The 16043-nt window shown below is 37.8% G+C and overlaps 1 protein-coding gene across 2 annotated transcripts; it reads left to right on the top strand.

Moving 5' to 3' along the window:
- The first annotated feature begins 2722 nt into the window (after nt 1-2722).
- LOC129927293 (synapse differentiation-inducing gene protein 1-like) lies at nt 2723-15215 on the top strand. 2 transcript variants are annotated; one of them, XM_056035674.1, is made up of 5 exons: nt 2723-3156; nt 6313-6415; nt 9122-9319; nt 11023-11130; nt 14744-15215. In XM_056035674.1, the coding sequence occupies exons 2-5, from the start codon at nt 6326-6328 to the stop codon at nt 14915-14917; spliced, it is 570 nt and encodes a 189-aa protein (XP_055891649.1). In that variant the 5' UTR covers nt 2723-3156; nt 6313-6325; the 3' UTR covers nt 14918-15215. The 2 variants fall into 2 exon arrangements, with proteins under 2 accessions (XP_055891649.1, XP_055891650.1); XM_056035675.1 differs by having other exon boundaries at nt 2723-3100.
- Nucleotides 15216-16043: the final 828 nt, after the last annotated feature.

Raw genomic sequence — 16043 nt, forward strand, 5'->3', positions numbered from 1 at the left:
ATTTTACTTGTACAGTTGCCTAGTGAAATAGAATCGTTTTTTAAATGTACCTACAATTAAAAGATATGATTTTAAGGATTTTATAACAATGCTGTTATTAGTTGGAAAAACAATAATGAAAAAAAAAAGCTTATATTAAGCGTATTTGTATCAATTAGTTTGGATCAAACATATAATTAAATTTGTAATAGATCTAGACTAACAATAATAAATCTACGCTCAATGGACTCAACGCTTTTAGCGGTGCCACGTTTCTCCCTCAAAAGCTACGGTCTGCGGGCTTTTTCAGTGCACCGACCAAAGGTCTGGAACTCACTCCCCATTGATCTCAGACAGACAACATGCTATACCACTTTTAAGAAGAACATTAAGACCTACTTGTTTAAAACTTTTTTAGATTAGTTTTTGATTCCTATTGTCGTGTTTGTGTTTGTAATGTTATTGTAATGTTATTACAGCGCCTTGAGCCTACATTTTGTTTGTTAACAGCGCTATATAAATAAAATTATTATTATTATTATTATTATTAAAAAAAATTTTACAAATTGTTTTTGTTTAGCGCCTGTGGGAGCAAATAGCCAAAGACCGCACATCATGGAGACAGACTGCTGGTACGATCATCGCCGAGCAAAAGAAATGAAGCTGCCTTAGCCTAGAGAAAGCTGCCTTAGCCTGGAGAAAGCTGCCTTAGCCTAGAGAAAGCTGCCTTAGCCTGGAGAAAGCTGCCTTAGCCTGGAGAAAGCTGCCTTAGCCTGGAGAAAGCTGCCTTAGCCTAGAGAAAGCTGCCTTAGCCTGGAGAAAGCTGCCTTAGCCTGGAGAAAGCTGCCTTAGCCTGGAGAAAGCTGCCTTAGCCTGGAGAAAGCTGCCTTAGCCTGGAGAAAGCTGCCTTAGCCTGGAGAAAGATGCCTTTGCCTGGAGAAAGCTGCCTTAGCCTGGAGAAAGCTGCCTTAGCCTGGAGAAAGCTGCCTTAGCCTGGAGAAAGCTGCCTTAGCCTGGAGAAAGCTGCCCTTATCAGCTAGAACTAAAACATAACTCTGGCAAAATCTACCACTCCAGAATCGGCTTGATTAGCCATATTAGGTTCTATCCCGAAACCAAAACCAGTGACTCATCTGGGAGCATCCATTGTCTTCCGAGAAAGAAGGAGCCACTTATCTATCACAATTTTTATGCTTTTACCTTACTCAATGCTCTCTTAATTGCCTGGACCTGCTGGGAAAGGAGATAAGAAAGTAGAAGCTATCTGTGAATATCTGTGAAACTGGCCCCGAAACACGCCAGTAGAAAGAAAACTATATGGATTTGGAAACCAGTGCGTAGTTCATCTCATGTATTGGTCTAGTCATCTGAAAGTTCCAACATAAAAATGAGAACAAAGAAAATGTGAATGTTACCGTTATTGCTTTTAAAATGCATTTTTTTAAAGTCTTACATCTTCAATTTGACCTAAAGTGCTGAAGCCTCTTCAAGTCTACACACTAACCACTGTGCCAGGAAAGTGTTTATGGAAATAGAATGTTTGATAGATTTTTATTACTAGTGTCTAACAACTTAATTCTCTACACAATTGGGTGCGGAAGAAAAAAACATGTACAAACTTTTACCAGAAAGATGGCAGTGAGTTGGTAAAAGCTTTGTAAAAAACAACCTTGAATTATCTACAGATATTTTCTTATACTTATAAATAAATAAAAAATAGTATAAATCGTTTAAACTATTACGTGTTATAAACATATATATATATATCAATCTAGTCGTCCGTGTTAATAGAATGCTTAACTTACTATCCTGGTAGATTCTGGGGTCACGCCCTATACAGTAATAGATAAGCTATAAGAAAAAAAAATGAATTTTAGAAACTTTAAAAACTTTAGGTCATTGATTAATATGCATGAGTAGATAAGCTAAGTTTCTTTTTAACTAATATATAATTGTTTTTTGAAAGACGTTGTGGACAAACGTGTTGGAGGACTTTAGGCGTCGACGCATAGCCATGGTCATCCATTGTGCAGATACCTATCTAGACTATTAAATTCAAATACTCATTTAGGGAGTATGAATCTTTAAGTAGTTTATGCATACTTACTTTTCTGTGCCGGTACGCAACGGTACGGCTTACTGGCACCGCTTTCAATGCGGGTAAAAAAAAAAAGAAAAGACTTTTCTTGTATTTTATTAATTTATTAGTAGTTAAAAGTTAGGCAATTAATCATTGAGTACCGGCACCTATTTTTTTTTAAATAAAAAAAGCACTGAGTATATTAAAATACTTCATGTTCGCTGCTTGGCGTTGTCGTCCGTTTAAAGGCAAGCTGTTCAAGTCCTGGACCGTCCTTACCTATGTATCTCCATAGTGTCTTCAGGGCCACGTTTCTTTATCTTAACATTTTATATATGGTGCCAACTAGCCTACCATACAATAGTTTCCTTTCATGGTCGCAATAGTACCCATATGAATAGTAAAAAATGTTCCCTTTTCAGACCTTGTGGTCTATAGGGCAGATGAAGTAAAGGTCATCTGATTCTGTGGCCTACTGTTAACGAGGGTGTTATGTGGCCTGCACAACGACCAACCGGCTTTACTTTTCACCAACTTTTCAGGTACCCATTAGAGCAGGGTGGACTCAGAGGCGCCCAAGGTTCCAGAAATAAAAAAAAAACAGTCTTCACCAGGATTCGAACCCGGGACCCCCGGTTCAGAATCCAAGCGCTTTACCGCTCCGCCACCGCGCCTCCACCTATATGGGGAAGCATAGTGTCTATATGAATGTTGTACAACTATTTAAGCGATAAGGAAGTATGTTAGCTTTATGAGTCATTGTAAACTTAGCTGCATGAGTTCTGCTTGATCTTACACAATTAGTCACATCCTTAAGTTCTTATTTCATCATAAGATCTTTCAAAATTAAAACTTAATAAATATTTTACGAATAAATATAAAACATTATTTTCAAAATTCGTTGGCATGACGACTGCCTGACTAAGAAATAGTTTTTCGAACGCAGCATTTCTAACTTAATCTTAGGAGTTCGAATTCAAAGAGGAAATTTGCCTTTTATTGTCTTTTTCTTGGTCACATAATACCATCGTTAACCGTAAGGTAAAGTAACTGGTAGGCTTTGCATCATACGCTGATAGACCTGGAAGTCTGAATTGGTAATGTTTATTTTTAATTTTAATTCAGAATGAACTTCATATAAAATATGTTTCTAGTTTACAATGATGACACACTATACACATATACACAGTTAGTATGTAAGGATTGATTAGTATTAGTTCCCCTCTTCAAGATGACAAAAGGAACTTTAGGAAGTATATACATGTTTTAAGTTCTACTGAGTTAGTTAGAAAAAAAGCAACAAAAAAAGCTTATAATAAGCATAATGGACCTCATTCACCAACAACATTTAGCCATTGATTCTCAATATCTTCTATACAAATTACGATTTCATTTTTAATACACAATGGCTATCACGTGACAGCTTTTTTTTCGTTGTTTTATCAATATTATCACGTGACTAAATGTTTTTTGTTTACGATTGGTGAATGAGGTCCATTGTATCAATTAGTTTGGATCATTCATGTAATTAAATTTGTTAAAGCATTAATAAATAAGCGATTAGAAATATTTTTTTACCATTTTTTTTTGTTTAGCGCAATTTCATTCTTTTAGCTTTCTCAAAACGCTATGATCCTAACACTTGTATGGACCGGTTGAAAAAGACGTTCGGGAGAGGAGGGGGTTATCTGTGTGAATGTTGCTGTGGTCGTTTTTTTTCAAATGCATAAAAAAAAAATCTTCACTTATGACTCAAACCTCCTCAAGGGGATCAATTCAATTTATACTCCACATAGAGGGGTTGAGAGAACCACTGCTTGCTACACAGTGATTTTTGAAGGCTGGCGGGGTGATTTATTTTGCCTCTCGCTTGGAGGCGTCCAAAAGCACTACTGGCCCTGATCAGACACTTATCAGCCTCTCTTTAAAAAAAGCAATGCTTCATTTGATACTAATCTTCCCAGATTTGTGAAGTTGTCTATCAAGTTAATGGGGTGATCTTTGGGGATGAGTGGATATTATAGAGTGACTTCTGGAACATGACTTCTGTTTTTCTGAGCTTTATAGTTAAATCAAAAGAAGCGGCCACGTACGCTAATTTCTTGACCGCGAGCTGGAGATCATGTCTTATCTTATCTTATATAATACAGACGTTACTTCAAAAAAGAAGATGATTACGTCCTACGCGTCATGCATTTAGTCATGCATACTAACCAATGACTTAAATTCAGCCAAGTCACTGGTTTTCCTGGCTAGCTCAGGCAACCCATTCCATCCTCTAATAGCACTAGAGAAGAAGGAGTATTTGTACAAATTTGTCCTAGAATATGGGACGAGGAATGTGCCATTATCTTTGTGTCTTTCAGAGTATTTTATTAAATTTTGTTTTTGTATTTGAAGATTATGGTTCAGTGTTTTATGTATGATTGCTACTTTACTTTTGAGTCTTCTGTCCTGAAGGCTTTCTAAATTTAGGGATTTTACTAAAGGTGTTACTCTAGTCAAATGTGAATATTCCTTTGTTATGAATCTCACTGCTCTATTTTGTGTCTGTTCCAGTTTCTTAATGTTTTCTTGAGTTGAGGGGTCCCAAACGGAGGATGCATATTCTATTATTATTCTATTAAAGCTTATATCAACTCTATAGGTCTGTCTGTCTGTCTGTCTGGGTTTAATCTTGTAAACGTTCTCTCACCTCCCATTCTGGGGTCAACTTGAAACATTGACAATTATTCGTTGCCCCAAACAAAACGTAAATCTATCAAAAACGGACCGATAATTGTATGCATTAGTCATGATGACAGTACAAGCCAAGGGTAGAGAATTATGTCGTAGCCTAAAAAATGTGTAACTTACAATAAAACAACCTTCTAGTACCATAAGCACTTGGCTAGCTCAGTGTCTACGGAAATATTATAATGTAACGTGAGAGCTAGATTTTGTTTTCAAATAGGACAGTAGACTTTGAAGATTGGACGCATTGTAATAAGTCAGCAGCAAATACTAATATATTACCCTACATAGTAGGACTGTGTTAATTATTCTAAGCTGTCTATCTGTCTATCTATCTATCTATCTATCTATCTATCTATCTATCTATCTATCTATCTATCTATCTATCTTGTTAATTATTCTAAGCTGTCTATCTGTCTATCTGTCTATCTGTCTGTCTATCTATCTATCTATCTATCTATCTATCTATCTATCTATCTATCTATCTATCTATCTTCCTATAACTTAGCATGTCTAATGCTTTGCATAAATCTAAATATATGGATTCTGTGGTTGAGTGTCATGAATCGCTTGGCTACTAGTCCAGGAGTTCGGATCCCGACGTGAGCTGAATTGTCTTTGCTGAGAACCTAAAAGCAGCACGGAAACCTTCTCCCATAGGGCTACAAACGAGATTGGACCAGAACACTTTGACCCTGATATAAAAGGGAAATATTAAGATATATGGCTGTAAATATTCTTTCTAGTAAAAAAGCCTTTTTAAAAGTATTTTTTGAAATTGAGATTGTGAAGTCTCTAGTGAGTCTAATGTCTGGTGAAACTCTGTTCGATTGTTTTATATATTTATGTCTTATTTGCCCCCTTGGGAGACGAGGTGGCTGAGCGGTAAAGCGCTTGGCTTCCGAACCGGGGTCCGGGGTTCGAATTCTAGTGAAGACTGGAATTTTCAATTTTGGAATCTTCGGACGCTTCTGAGTCCACCCAGCTCTAATGGATACCTGACATTAGAAAGGGAAAAATAAAGGTGTTTTTCGTTGTGCCTGCCACATGACACCCTCGTTAACCGTAGGCCACAAAACAGATGAACTTTACATCATCTGCCCTGTAGACCACAGGGTCTAAAAGTGGAATTTTTGCATTGCACATTTGAGTAAATTGCAAAAGGAGCAAAAGAGATAATGCAGAGGCGTAGTCAGTGGGCAAGTGGGGCACGATGTCCTGGGGGCCAATCTCAGGGGGGTGCCAAACGCATAATGGTCCCAATAAATTATTAAAGATATTTTAGTAAGTTAATACCTTCTAATATTAATATTATGTTATCAAATAATTTTTTTATAAGCCAATATTTCTATGTGATGTTGATTAACCTGGAAAGGGGGGGGGGGGGCGAACGTTTTGCTCACTACGCCTTTGAGATAATCACAAATATTATTTTTACTAATACCATAGCTATGAAAGGTTAGTGGAGATTTGAGTTGCTTGCAATCCTATTAAATCGTCAACCCATATTTTTATACCAGATAACAGGAAGACATGACAGATAAACCAGAACAAAAAATGCCAGAGCCATCAAGTTTTCATAACTCTCAGCCATTGCAAGTTAAGCTAGAGAATATACCTCAGGTTTGCATTATTGAGTTGTTTATTCCATGTGCTTCAGATAAAAGTTAATAATAGCTGTCGATGTGATTGTTTCTTGATTGATGAACATTATTCATTAACATTATTTTCTGATGCTATAATACACTTTAGTGGATCTTTTGTTAATACTCTGAAATGAATGAATCAAAGTAAAGAATCATGAAAAGAAATTTCAAATACTTTAATTGTTTAATTGAATAAGTAGTAGTTGTATTTTGCTTGTCTGTCTGTGTCTGTCTGTCTGTCTGCCCAATCGATAGTAAACGTTAGTTCTCCGACATCAAATCTAGAATCAAGTTGAATGTTTTGCACAAGTATTTCTTTTACTGACAACACAAGAATCAATTAAAAAATTTAACCAATTATTTAATTAACTAATTAATTTTATTTAAAGTATTTTTATTCTTGTTTTAAAACAAAGGTCGGACTTATTTGAGGCTTAACTTCGTCCACGAAGGAGGAGATTTAAAAATAGTTTGTAACCACAGTATAATAATAATAATTAAGCATTGCCTTCGAGTCCAAAGTTTAAGGAAGAGTGTTGCGTTTCACATCACTAAGCAGACCGTGCTGAGACCCACTTAATTTGTCACTCTAACGTAGACAAAACGGTGGTCTGCCATGTGTATACGCGGGTCTTTCGTTGATATACCATGGGTCTGCCTTGGGGTATACCAGGGTTATGCAGTGGGTCTACCATGGGTCTACAATGGTCTACCATGAATCCGCAGTGGGTCTACCATGGTTCTGCAGTTGGTCTACCTTGGTTCTGCCGTGGGTCTACCATGGTTCTGCAGTTGGTCTACCTTGGTTCTGCCGTGGGTCTACCATGGTTCTGCAGTTGGTCTACTTGGTTCTGCCGTGGGTCTACCATGGTTCTGCAGTTGGTCTACCTTGGTTCTGCCGTGGGTCTACCATGGTTCTGCAGTTGGTCTACCTTGGTTCTGCCGTGGGTCTACCATGGTTCTGCAGTTGGTCTACCTTGGTTCTGCCGTGGGTCTACCATGGTTCTGCAGTTGGTCTACCTTGGTTCTGCCGTGGGTCTACCATGGTTCTGCAGTTGGTCTACCTTGGTTCTGCCGTGGGTCTACCATGGTTCTGCAGTTGGTCTACCTTGGTTCTGCCGTGGGTCTACCATGGTTCTGCAGTTGGTCTACCTTGGTTCTGCCGTGGGTCTACCATGGTTCTGCAGTTGGTCTACCTTGGTTCTGCCGTGGGTCTACCATGGTTCTGCTGTTGGTCTACCTTGGTTCTGCCGTGGGTCTACCATGGGGTCTGTTTAAGTGCTCTATTTGCTGCCTGCGTCTGTCTTCATTTTCAGAGTCTAAAAGGGGACGTTCAATTTTTAACCAACATCCTCCTGAATCGATTCCGGACATATCCCAAGCAACAAAAGCAATGGTAGTTAATAGAGGACCCCTTACTAAAGGGGCATCATCAAGGCCATCAAGGATGCACAAAAAATGGAAAGGCGTCAAGGCCAGGTGGTATACCAGTGGAGGCACTTAAAGCAGACCCCAAAATGCACGGCTATGCAGGATTTGGGAACAAGAACAGGTGCCTAAAATCTGGGTTAAAAAATTAAATTACCAAAAAATGGTGACCTTACTCAATGCAACAACTGGAGAGGAATCATGTTACTGTCAAACCTTAGCAAGGTCTTAACAAGGATAATACGTGAACGCCTAAAAGATAATCGAGGGAAATGGGCTCAAAATGTCATCGGTAGTTTTAAAAAAGTCCTTTTTTTTTTATTAAATGAAGTCAACTATGTCTAAATTTTTATTTTATTTTTCAATGTTTTTTTAATGTGTCCATCTGATACTCATTATTTCTTTCACTTCCTCTCTCGGATCAAGTTGAAATTTTGAACAATTATTCATTAGTGATGTATGACTGTGCTTCCGTGAGTAAGAACAACGGACAGGGCGTCGCCATTGTTATCCTAATGTTCGCAAACAAAGCTTACGGCCATCTTGCGAAGTTCGAGAGCAAAAGTTTCATCGACGACATTTTTCCAGAACTATTCGACTGATACAAATAAACAGTTACCTGATGCAGGAATTTCGACTACATGTTGACTCCACGAAATATATGTGAAGAAGCGGTGGCCAATGTTAGGAAAGAAAGGGCAACAATGCTACAGAAAAACATGCAGCAATTTTAATGACACCAGACAGTGACGTGTGTTAAAAAAAATCACATATACGTGGAGTCAAATATTGAATGCATGAAGAGAAAAATTACTTTTTCTCCAACCCCTTCTGTTTTTTTTTTCTAAGCCGTGCTCTATGTCGCAGCGAATGTTACATAGGATAACTCTAGTCCGACTTGCAGAAATAACTTGACTTTTTCGTGTGGACACGACAATTTGTTCACTAAGTTTTTGTTCATCAACAAATAGTTCACGACTTTTCGTTCAAACGATAATTCTTTCACCCGACGTATCGCTCACCGACAAGTTGCTCACCGACAACTTGTTCACCGACAGTTGGTTCACGACAAATCGTTCCCACAATTCTCTGACTATTTGTTCACCGACAAATTGTTACACGGACAAAGCCACATCGCGATTCTAATCGTTTACATTAAAACTGTTACAGTTATTATTTTTTAATTAATTAGTATCACGAAAAATCATATTAATTAGTTAATTGCTTTTCGTATATTCTCCAAAAACAAAATTAGACGAAACATGATGCTTACGGTGTTCCATACCAAATACCAGCGTCACAATCTTTTGACTCCCAAGGAAATCCAACTATGTACACACAAATGAGTGAACACGGCCAAACCGTATTACTACCACGTTACACCTATGGTCAGCAGCAGTTCTCTCAGCCTGTCCAGTACATTGTCCAACCTGGATCTAGATACATTTCACAGGTAAGTGAGATGAGGGTCTAACTAAATTTTCAGTCTTATATGTATAGCTAATCAGAATAGGAGGGAGAGCCAGAGAGACTTTCTCCGAATAGATCTGATGACAAGGAATAGAGACTTTCTCCGAATAGATCTGATGACAAGGAATAGAGACTTTCTCCGAATAGATCTGATGACAAGGAATAGAGACTTTCTCCGAATAGATCTGATGACAAGGAATAGAGACTTTCTCCGAATAGATCTGATGACAAGGAATAGAGACTTTCTTCGAATAGATCTGATGACAAGGAATAGAGACATTCTCCGAATAGATCTGATGACAAGGAATAGAGACTTTCTCCGAATAGATCTGATGACAAGGAATAGAGACTTTCTCCGAATAGATCTGATGACAAGGAATAGAGACTTTCTCCGAATAGATCTGATGACAAGGAATAGAGACTTTCTCCGAATAGATCTGATGACAAGGAATAGAGACTTTCTCCGAATAGATCTGATGACAAGGAATAGAGACTTTCTCCGAATAGATCTGATGACAAGGAATAGAGACTTTCTTCGAATAGATCTGATGACAAGGAATAGAGACTTTCTCCGAATAGATCTGATGACAAGGAATAGAGACTTTCTCCGAATAGATCTGATGACAAGGAATAGAGACTTTCTCCGAATAGATCTGATGACAAGGAATAGAGACTTTCTCCGAATAGATCTGATGACAAGGAATAGAGACTTTCTCCGAATAGATCTGATGACAAGGAATAGAGACTTTCTCCGAATAGATCTGATGACAAGGAATAGAGACTTTCTCCGAATAGATCTATTGAAATGGTAACATGATTTTCTCCGAACAAGCTTATTTTAAAAGTCAGTAAAAAAAAAAAAGGATTTAGAATAAGTAGCGATTATTTCCAAGCATGACACTATCACACCATACTGTACCTCTACTAGTCATCTAGTTTTTGTTATTGAAAAGTATATGGCGAGTTCAAGTGATTCAATGTAACACAACACATACAGAGTGGTCAAAGGCTGCATACAAGTCCAGCATACAAAAGATTGATGTGTGGCCTAGGTTTGAGTTGCGAAATAGCTCATTTAGTACCGTGACTGCCTTCGAAGGATCTTAAAAATAACATGGAAAGAAAGAGTGTGTAATACTGAAATCCTCGCGAGAACGGGCCTTCCCAGCATCTTTACGGTCCTCGGGCAACGCTGCCTGCGCTGGCTCGGACATGTCCGCCGGATAAAGGACAATCGCATCCCGAAAATCATTCTATACGGACAACTTGCGTCTGGCTAAAGAAAAACTGATCGCCTCTACCTCCGTTACGTGGATGTGATAAAGCGAGATTTAAAACTGTGAACATTGATACTGACCATTTGGAAGACATAGCCTTAGACCGCACTAGTTGGAGAGAGAGGTGACCAAGAAAGCTATAGACAGCGAGAAAACATGGGCCTCGACTCTTGAAGAAAAGCGTGCCACACGGAAAATGGCCAGCTCCTCTATCAACAAAGCGAAAAGCCACCTCGACATGTAATATATGTGGACGTGAGTATCTCTCCAAAACAGGGCCTCACAGCCATATGAATAAGTATTCGAGACGAACCATAGTCGTTTCACGACTGAAGGAGGCCAATGGAGTGCCCTGACCACCAGAACTTCACAAATTTCTTAATTTGTTTTTATTTTTTTCTGTTTACAGCAGATTGATGGATATCGCCCTGTACGTGATTATTTAGGTTTAAGCATATTTGCTACGCTGTGCTGTTGTTTTCCATTAGGAATTGGGGCAATAATTGCATCCTACAAGGTAAGTAAAAAAGTAAAGTTTCCTTTTCAGACCTTACGATCTATAGGGCAGATGATGTTAAGGTCATAGGTTTCTGTTGTTCACGGTTAACGAGGGTGTCATGTGGCCAGCACAACTACCAACCGACTTTAACAAACTAATGTCAGGTACCCACAAGAGCTGGGTGGACTCAGAGGCGTCCAAAGATCCCGAAAATTCCTCATCCACCGCGCCCCCACCCCCCCTCGCAGGTTAAGTACTGCTCATATATCTTCATAGAATAATTCGCCTTGTTTATTACGCTAATTTGAAATCGATGTAAAAAAACATATGTGGTGTCTGCGACGCAAAATGTTCATCTTCTGGAGGTATCGTGCCTCCAAGTAGGACGTTTTGAAACTGGCCATTAGGCACTGTCTCTAAGCTCCTTTGAGCAGAGAAGATAGCAATGGCTCGGACATGTCACCCGCTTGCCAGGTGAAACAATTTCTAAAGACATCCTCTAGGCTAAATTTGCGGAGGGAGTTAAACCCACAAGCCGACCAAGATTAGCCTATAGAGATGTTTGCAAGCGAGACATGAGAACTGCAAGCATCATTGAAAGTATCTGGAGGAAATAGCTCAAGATCGGACAGAGTCAAGACTGATAGTGTGAGCTGGAACGAACCTCACCGAGACTCAAGGAAAACGAAATGTCTTTAGTTAAGGAAAAAAAAAACGTAAACACTATGGCCACATTATATGGTCCTCAGGGTTCGCTGTCCTTCCTTCAAGGAACAATACCAGGAAGAAGAAGAGGAAGACGTAGAAAGCGATGGGAATACAAGATCAAAGAATAAACAAGTCTGTCTGTGAATATAATTCTACTAATCGACCCACGGCGTAGCATACGCCGCTAGTTTGCAGGGCCGGCCTTAGGCCATTGCAAACCTATGCTACCGCAGTGGGCTCAGCACACTCAGAGGACCCGCGCTTATTCTAGGTGTAAATAATAAATTAAACCTTTATATAACTTATAACAAATTTCCAGCGGCCTCCTGTCGATTAACAAGGAGCTCCTAGAAATCTCCTGAAATTGCAAAATATACGAAAAAGTCCTGGAAATCGCCGGAAATTATTAAAATATTTTGAAAACTCATTCAAATCTCCTGAAATATATAGACGAAAATCGGGGTGTCATTCAATATGGACAACGCAAATCCTACGCGCGTTAAAAAAAGACGGCATTATGCAATACCCGTAATTGTGGAATCTGGTGGTAAAAGCTTTTCTCGCCTTAAACTAATGAAAAATTACTTGAAGTCAATAATTCTCGTAGATAGATTGAAACATTTGTTAATTCTTGCTATTGAGCGTGATCTATGTAGGAAACATAATTTTTATGATATACTGTATGACTTGCTTTACGCAAGGCTGCTAATGTACTTTTGCACACAGCAAACAATAAAAACGAATGTATTTTCTAATACAAACTCTTAATTTTTACTTATTACCCGTATCCCTACCCTAACTTGACCCCGTGAAATCCGTTTCTCATAGGGCCCCACAATGGTTAAGTATGGCCCTGTTATTTAGTGACGGGTGAATACAGATAAGATTACTTATTCTCCCCACTCCTCTTTTTGTTTTCGCCGCTAAAGTTACGTGTGGTCAATCTAGTCCGAACTTGTAGAAATAAAAGGGTTATTTTTCTTTGACATCTTGGTCTCAATGGCTTTGTCCGACCCTGCTATTTAGTGACGGGTAAATACTACTTGTTATCCCCCCTTTTTCTTTTTCGCCGCAAAAGTTAGGCGGTAACTCTAGTCCGACTTGCAGAAATAAAAGAGTGATCTTTCCATTACTACTTGCAACTACTGCGCCATGAAGAGTATTATATATATATATATATATATATATATATATATATATTTTATATATATATATATATACCAAGAGAGAGATAGATTAGAATAATTGAAAGAGAGGAATGGAGAAAGACGGCTGACAGATCTTTCATGGTGCCCCAGCGGTTCAACAGAATAAGTAATTGGTGAAGGTGAACTAATTAATGTTAGATTTAACAATGTTACACAGACAGTTTGAGTGGAAACACAAACTCAGAATCGGCCCCCGAAGTGGTCCACCCAGGCAGGTAAAAATGCAGGTATCAATATTTTCATGAAGGACATCAGAGTGAAATTCTATCAAAGGCTAATGACAGAGAAGAATGGAGAAAGAATGTTAACAGATCTTGTGTGGTGCCCCAGCGGTCCAGCAGACCAAAGGATAGGTGAAAGTGAATGTGAAGTTAAATGTGAACCTGGTCTAACCGATGTGTTATAATGAATATCTAATTGATCAAATTGCTTTGTAAAGGGCCAATCTCTTATTGAAATCATCAAAATATAGAAAAAAACATTTCCGTAAAAAAAATTCCTTTAGTTGCGTGTTCAATGTTTTTCGTCCACTACCACACGTCACGCGATAATATGAAAAACTACTTTATAATTGTTGTTTTAAATTATGTCAAACTTATATGCATACTAAATAGATTTGTTCTCTTTAAAGAAATAGTAAACGTTATTTTAGTGTAAATGTAGTTATTAATATGACAGAACTAACATAACCTAGCAATATAAATGTAAAAGAACATTTTTTTTGACAAAAAATCTAAAACCATTTGCATAAATGTGTTAAAAATATGACAAATAGTTATCTCCCCTACTAACGACCTATAGACCAAAATGGTGTATTATTATGAAAAAAAAACTGCTTGCATGTGTGATTTTAAAAATTAGATTTTTCCCCTTTTAGAAAAGAAAAAAGTAGCCTTTGCATCAGAACTTTGAATAGATTTTATAACATTCAAATGACAAGCCTTTAGATCTCGAGCCAAATTTAAGTTATTTTTTAATACTTTAAAAATCAAAGTTATAGTTTTCTCAGTGTTACCAACGAGCTAGTAATTCTTTTCCCATCAATATAGGCCTATGCCTGAATCAGGTGTTAAATTTCTGTGAAAATCGTTAGAGCTGTTTTCAAGAACCGTGTCCACCCAGAAGGTTTCATGTTTTGCCCACTCAAAATATGTGATTTGAATAGAGGTATTGTAATAAAATCGCTCGAACATTATCACTATCAATTATTTTTAAAAGAAAAAAAAAAGAAGTACTTATGTGAAATAACTCTTGATGCCATTGTTTTAATTGTAAGCGTTATTTTAAATGGGGGCGCGATGGCTGAGTGGTTAGGCGCTTGTCTTTCGAGCTTAGGGTACTGGGTTCGAATCACGGTGAACACTGGGATCTTGAAATTCGGAATTTTTAGGGCGCCCATGAGTCCACCCATCTCTAATGGGTGCCTGACTTTAGTTAGGGAAGGTCAAGGTGGTTGGTCGTTGTGCTGGCCACATGACACCCTGCTCGTTAACCGCTAGTAAAAGAAACAGATGACCTTAACGTCATTTGTCCCATAGATCGCAAGGTCTAAAAGGGGAACTTTACTGTTCTAACTAAAGATACAAACCCCCCCCCCAAAAAAAAAAAAAAAAAACAACAACATGTATATAGTAAAAGAGGGAGAGAGAGAGAGAGAGAGAGAGAGAGAAATTATTGACTCAGATCAAAACAATTTTATTTGTTTTTTACTTCAGGCGAGAACACTTGCAGATCAGGGACAATACGCTGGCGCCCAAAGGAGTTCAAGGTGTGCATTGCAACTGATCATAACATCTATAATTTTAGGTGCTTTAATTATTACAGCTTTCATTGTCTACCGTACTAAATATGTTAACGCAAAGATGGAGCAAGATGTAGCAAGATTTTAATATATCTTAACTAAATATATTCTTGTGTGACAAAGGTGTGAGTAATGATTATGACTTGTCTATATGGTACAGCAGTGTTATAGTACGGTTGTTTATATTCTAGTAGTTTCCAGTTTCTTTTATGGTCTAAAATCAGTTGAATGTTTAATGCTTCGTATCAAGTTTATATTTGATTTCTTTTTTTTAATTTCATTTATATTTTATATCATAAAGCATATTTTTGCTTTGTATATAGCATGTGATCAATATTTTCAAGATCTTTAACACTTGAATCATTAAAATATTTTATTTTAACATTGGTAAGGTGTGAAACGGTTATTTTACTTTCATTTAACGAAATGACCCCCTAAAGAAGAAGGATAAGGACAGGGCAGGTCAGAAACACACATGAAGACAATGTAGGATAGAAAATAACCAACCAGAGAAACATTTGTTTGGTGAGTGTCCGAACTTGACCAGTCTTTGAGAAACTCTGTCGGACATTTTAAATGCCAACATTCTGGCCAAGGTCAACATAGGTCTAGCAATAATTTGGTCGTGCAGTTTGCGCGCTGGGCTGTCGTTCAGATTTATCGATGGTCCAGGGTTCAAACCCTGCCCGCTCCCATCCCCCGTCGTCCTGCGGGAGGTTTGGACTAGGAAGTAATTATCTTCAACTCTGAAGGAACATCCGAAACATGTAAAACATTTTTTTACAAATACCTATAACATAAAAAAAAATTTAAAAACTTGAACTTGATTTTGTTAACTAAGTATTTGATACTTATAAAAGCTATTTACGAGGACAAAATTGTAGATAGAATATAAGTAGATCATATACACAGAAGGATTCTACAATGTAGAATAGAAAATGTAGATTAAATATATATAATAACTCTAATTACAAATAATAATAAAAAAATTGGAATTGAGATTTTATTGTTAAACAATCGCCCCAGTGTTGTCAAAGAAATAAATAAAAAAAGTAAAGTTTCCCTTTCAGACTATTTGATCTCTAGGGCAGATGACATAAGGTCATCTTTTTCTGTGGCCTACGGTTAACGAGGGTGTCATGGCGCTAGCAGTGTTTACTTTCCACCAACTTATGTCAGAAACCCATTAAAGCTGGGTGTACTCAGAGGCGCCC

Source organism: Biomphalaria glabrata, chromosome 7 (genome assembly GCF_947242115.1).
Source record: "Biomphalaria glabrata chromosome 7, xgBioGlab47.1, whole genome shotgun sequence".
NCBI lineage: Eukaryota > Metazoa > Mollusca > Gastropoda > Planorbidae > Biomphalaria > Biomphalaria glabrata.

Coding starts and splice junctions, on each gene's coding strand:
- LOC129927293 (XM_056035674.1), top strand. CDS start 6,326: ATGACAGATAAACCAGAACAAAAAATGCCAGAGCCATCAAGTTTTCAT. Junction 6,416..9,121: donor AGCTAGAGAATATACCTCAG/GTTTGCATTATT, acceptor AAACAAAATTAG/ACGAAACATGATGCTTACGG. Junction 9,320..11,022: donor GATCTAGATACATTTCACAG/GTAAGTGAGATG, acceptor TTCTGTTTACAG/CAGATTGATGGATATCGCCC.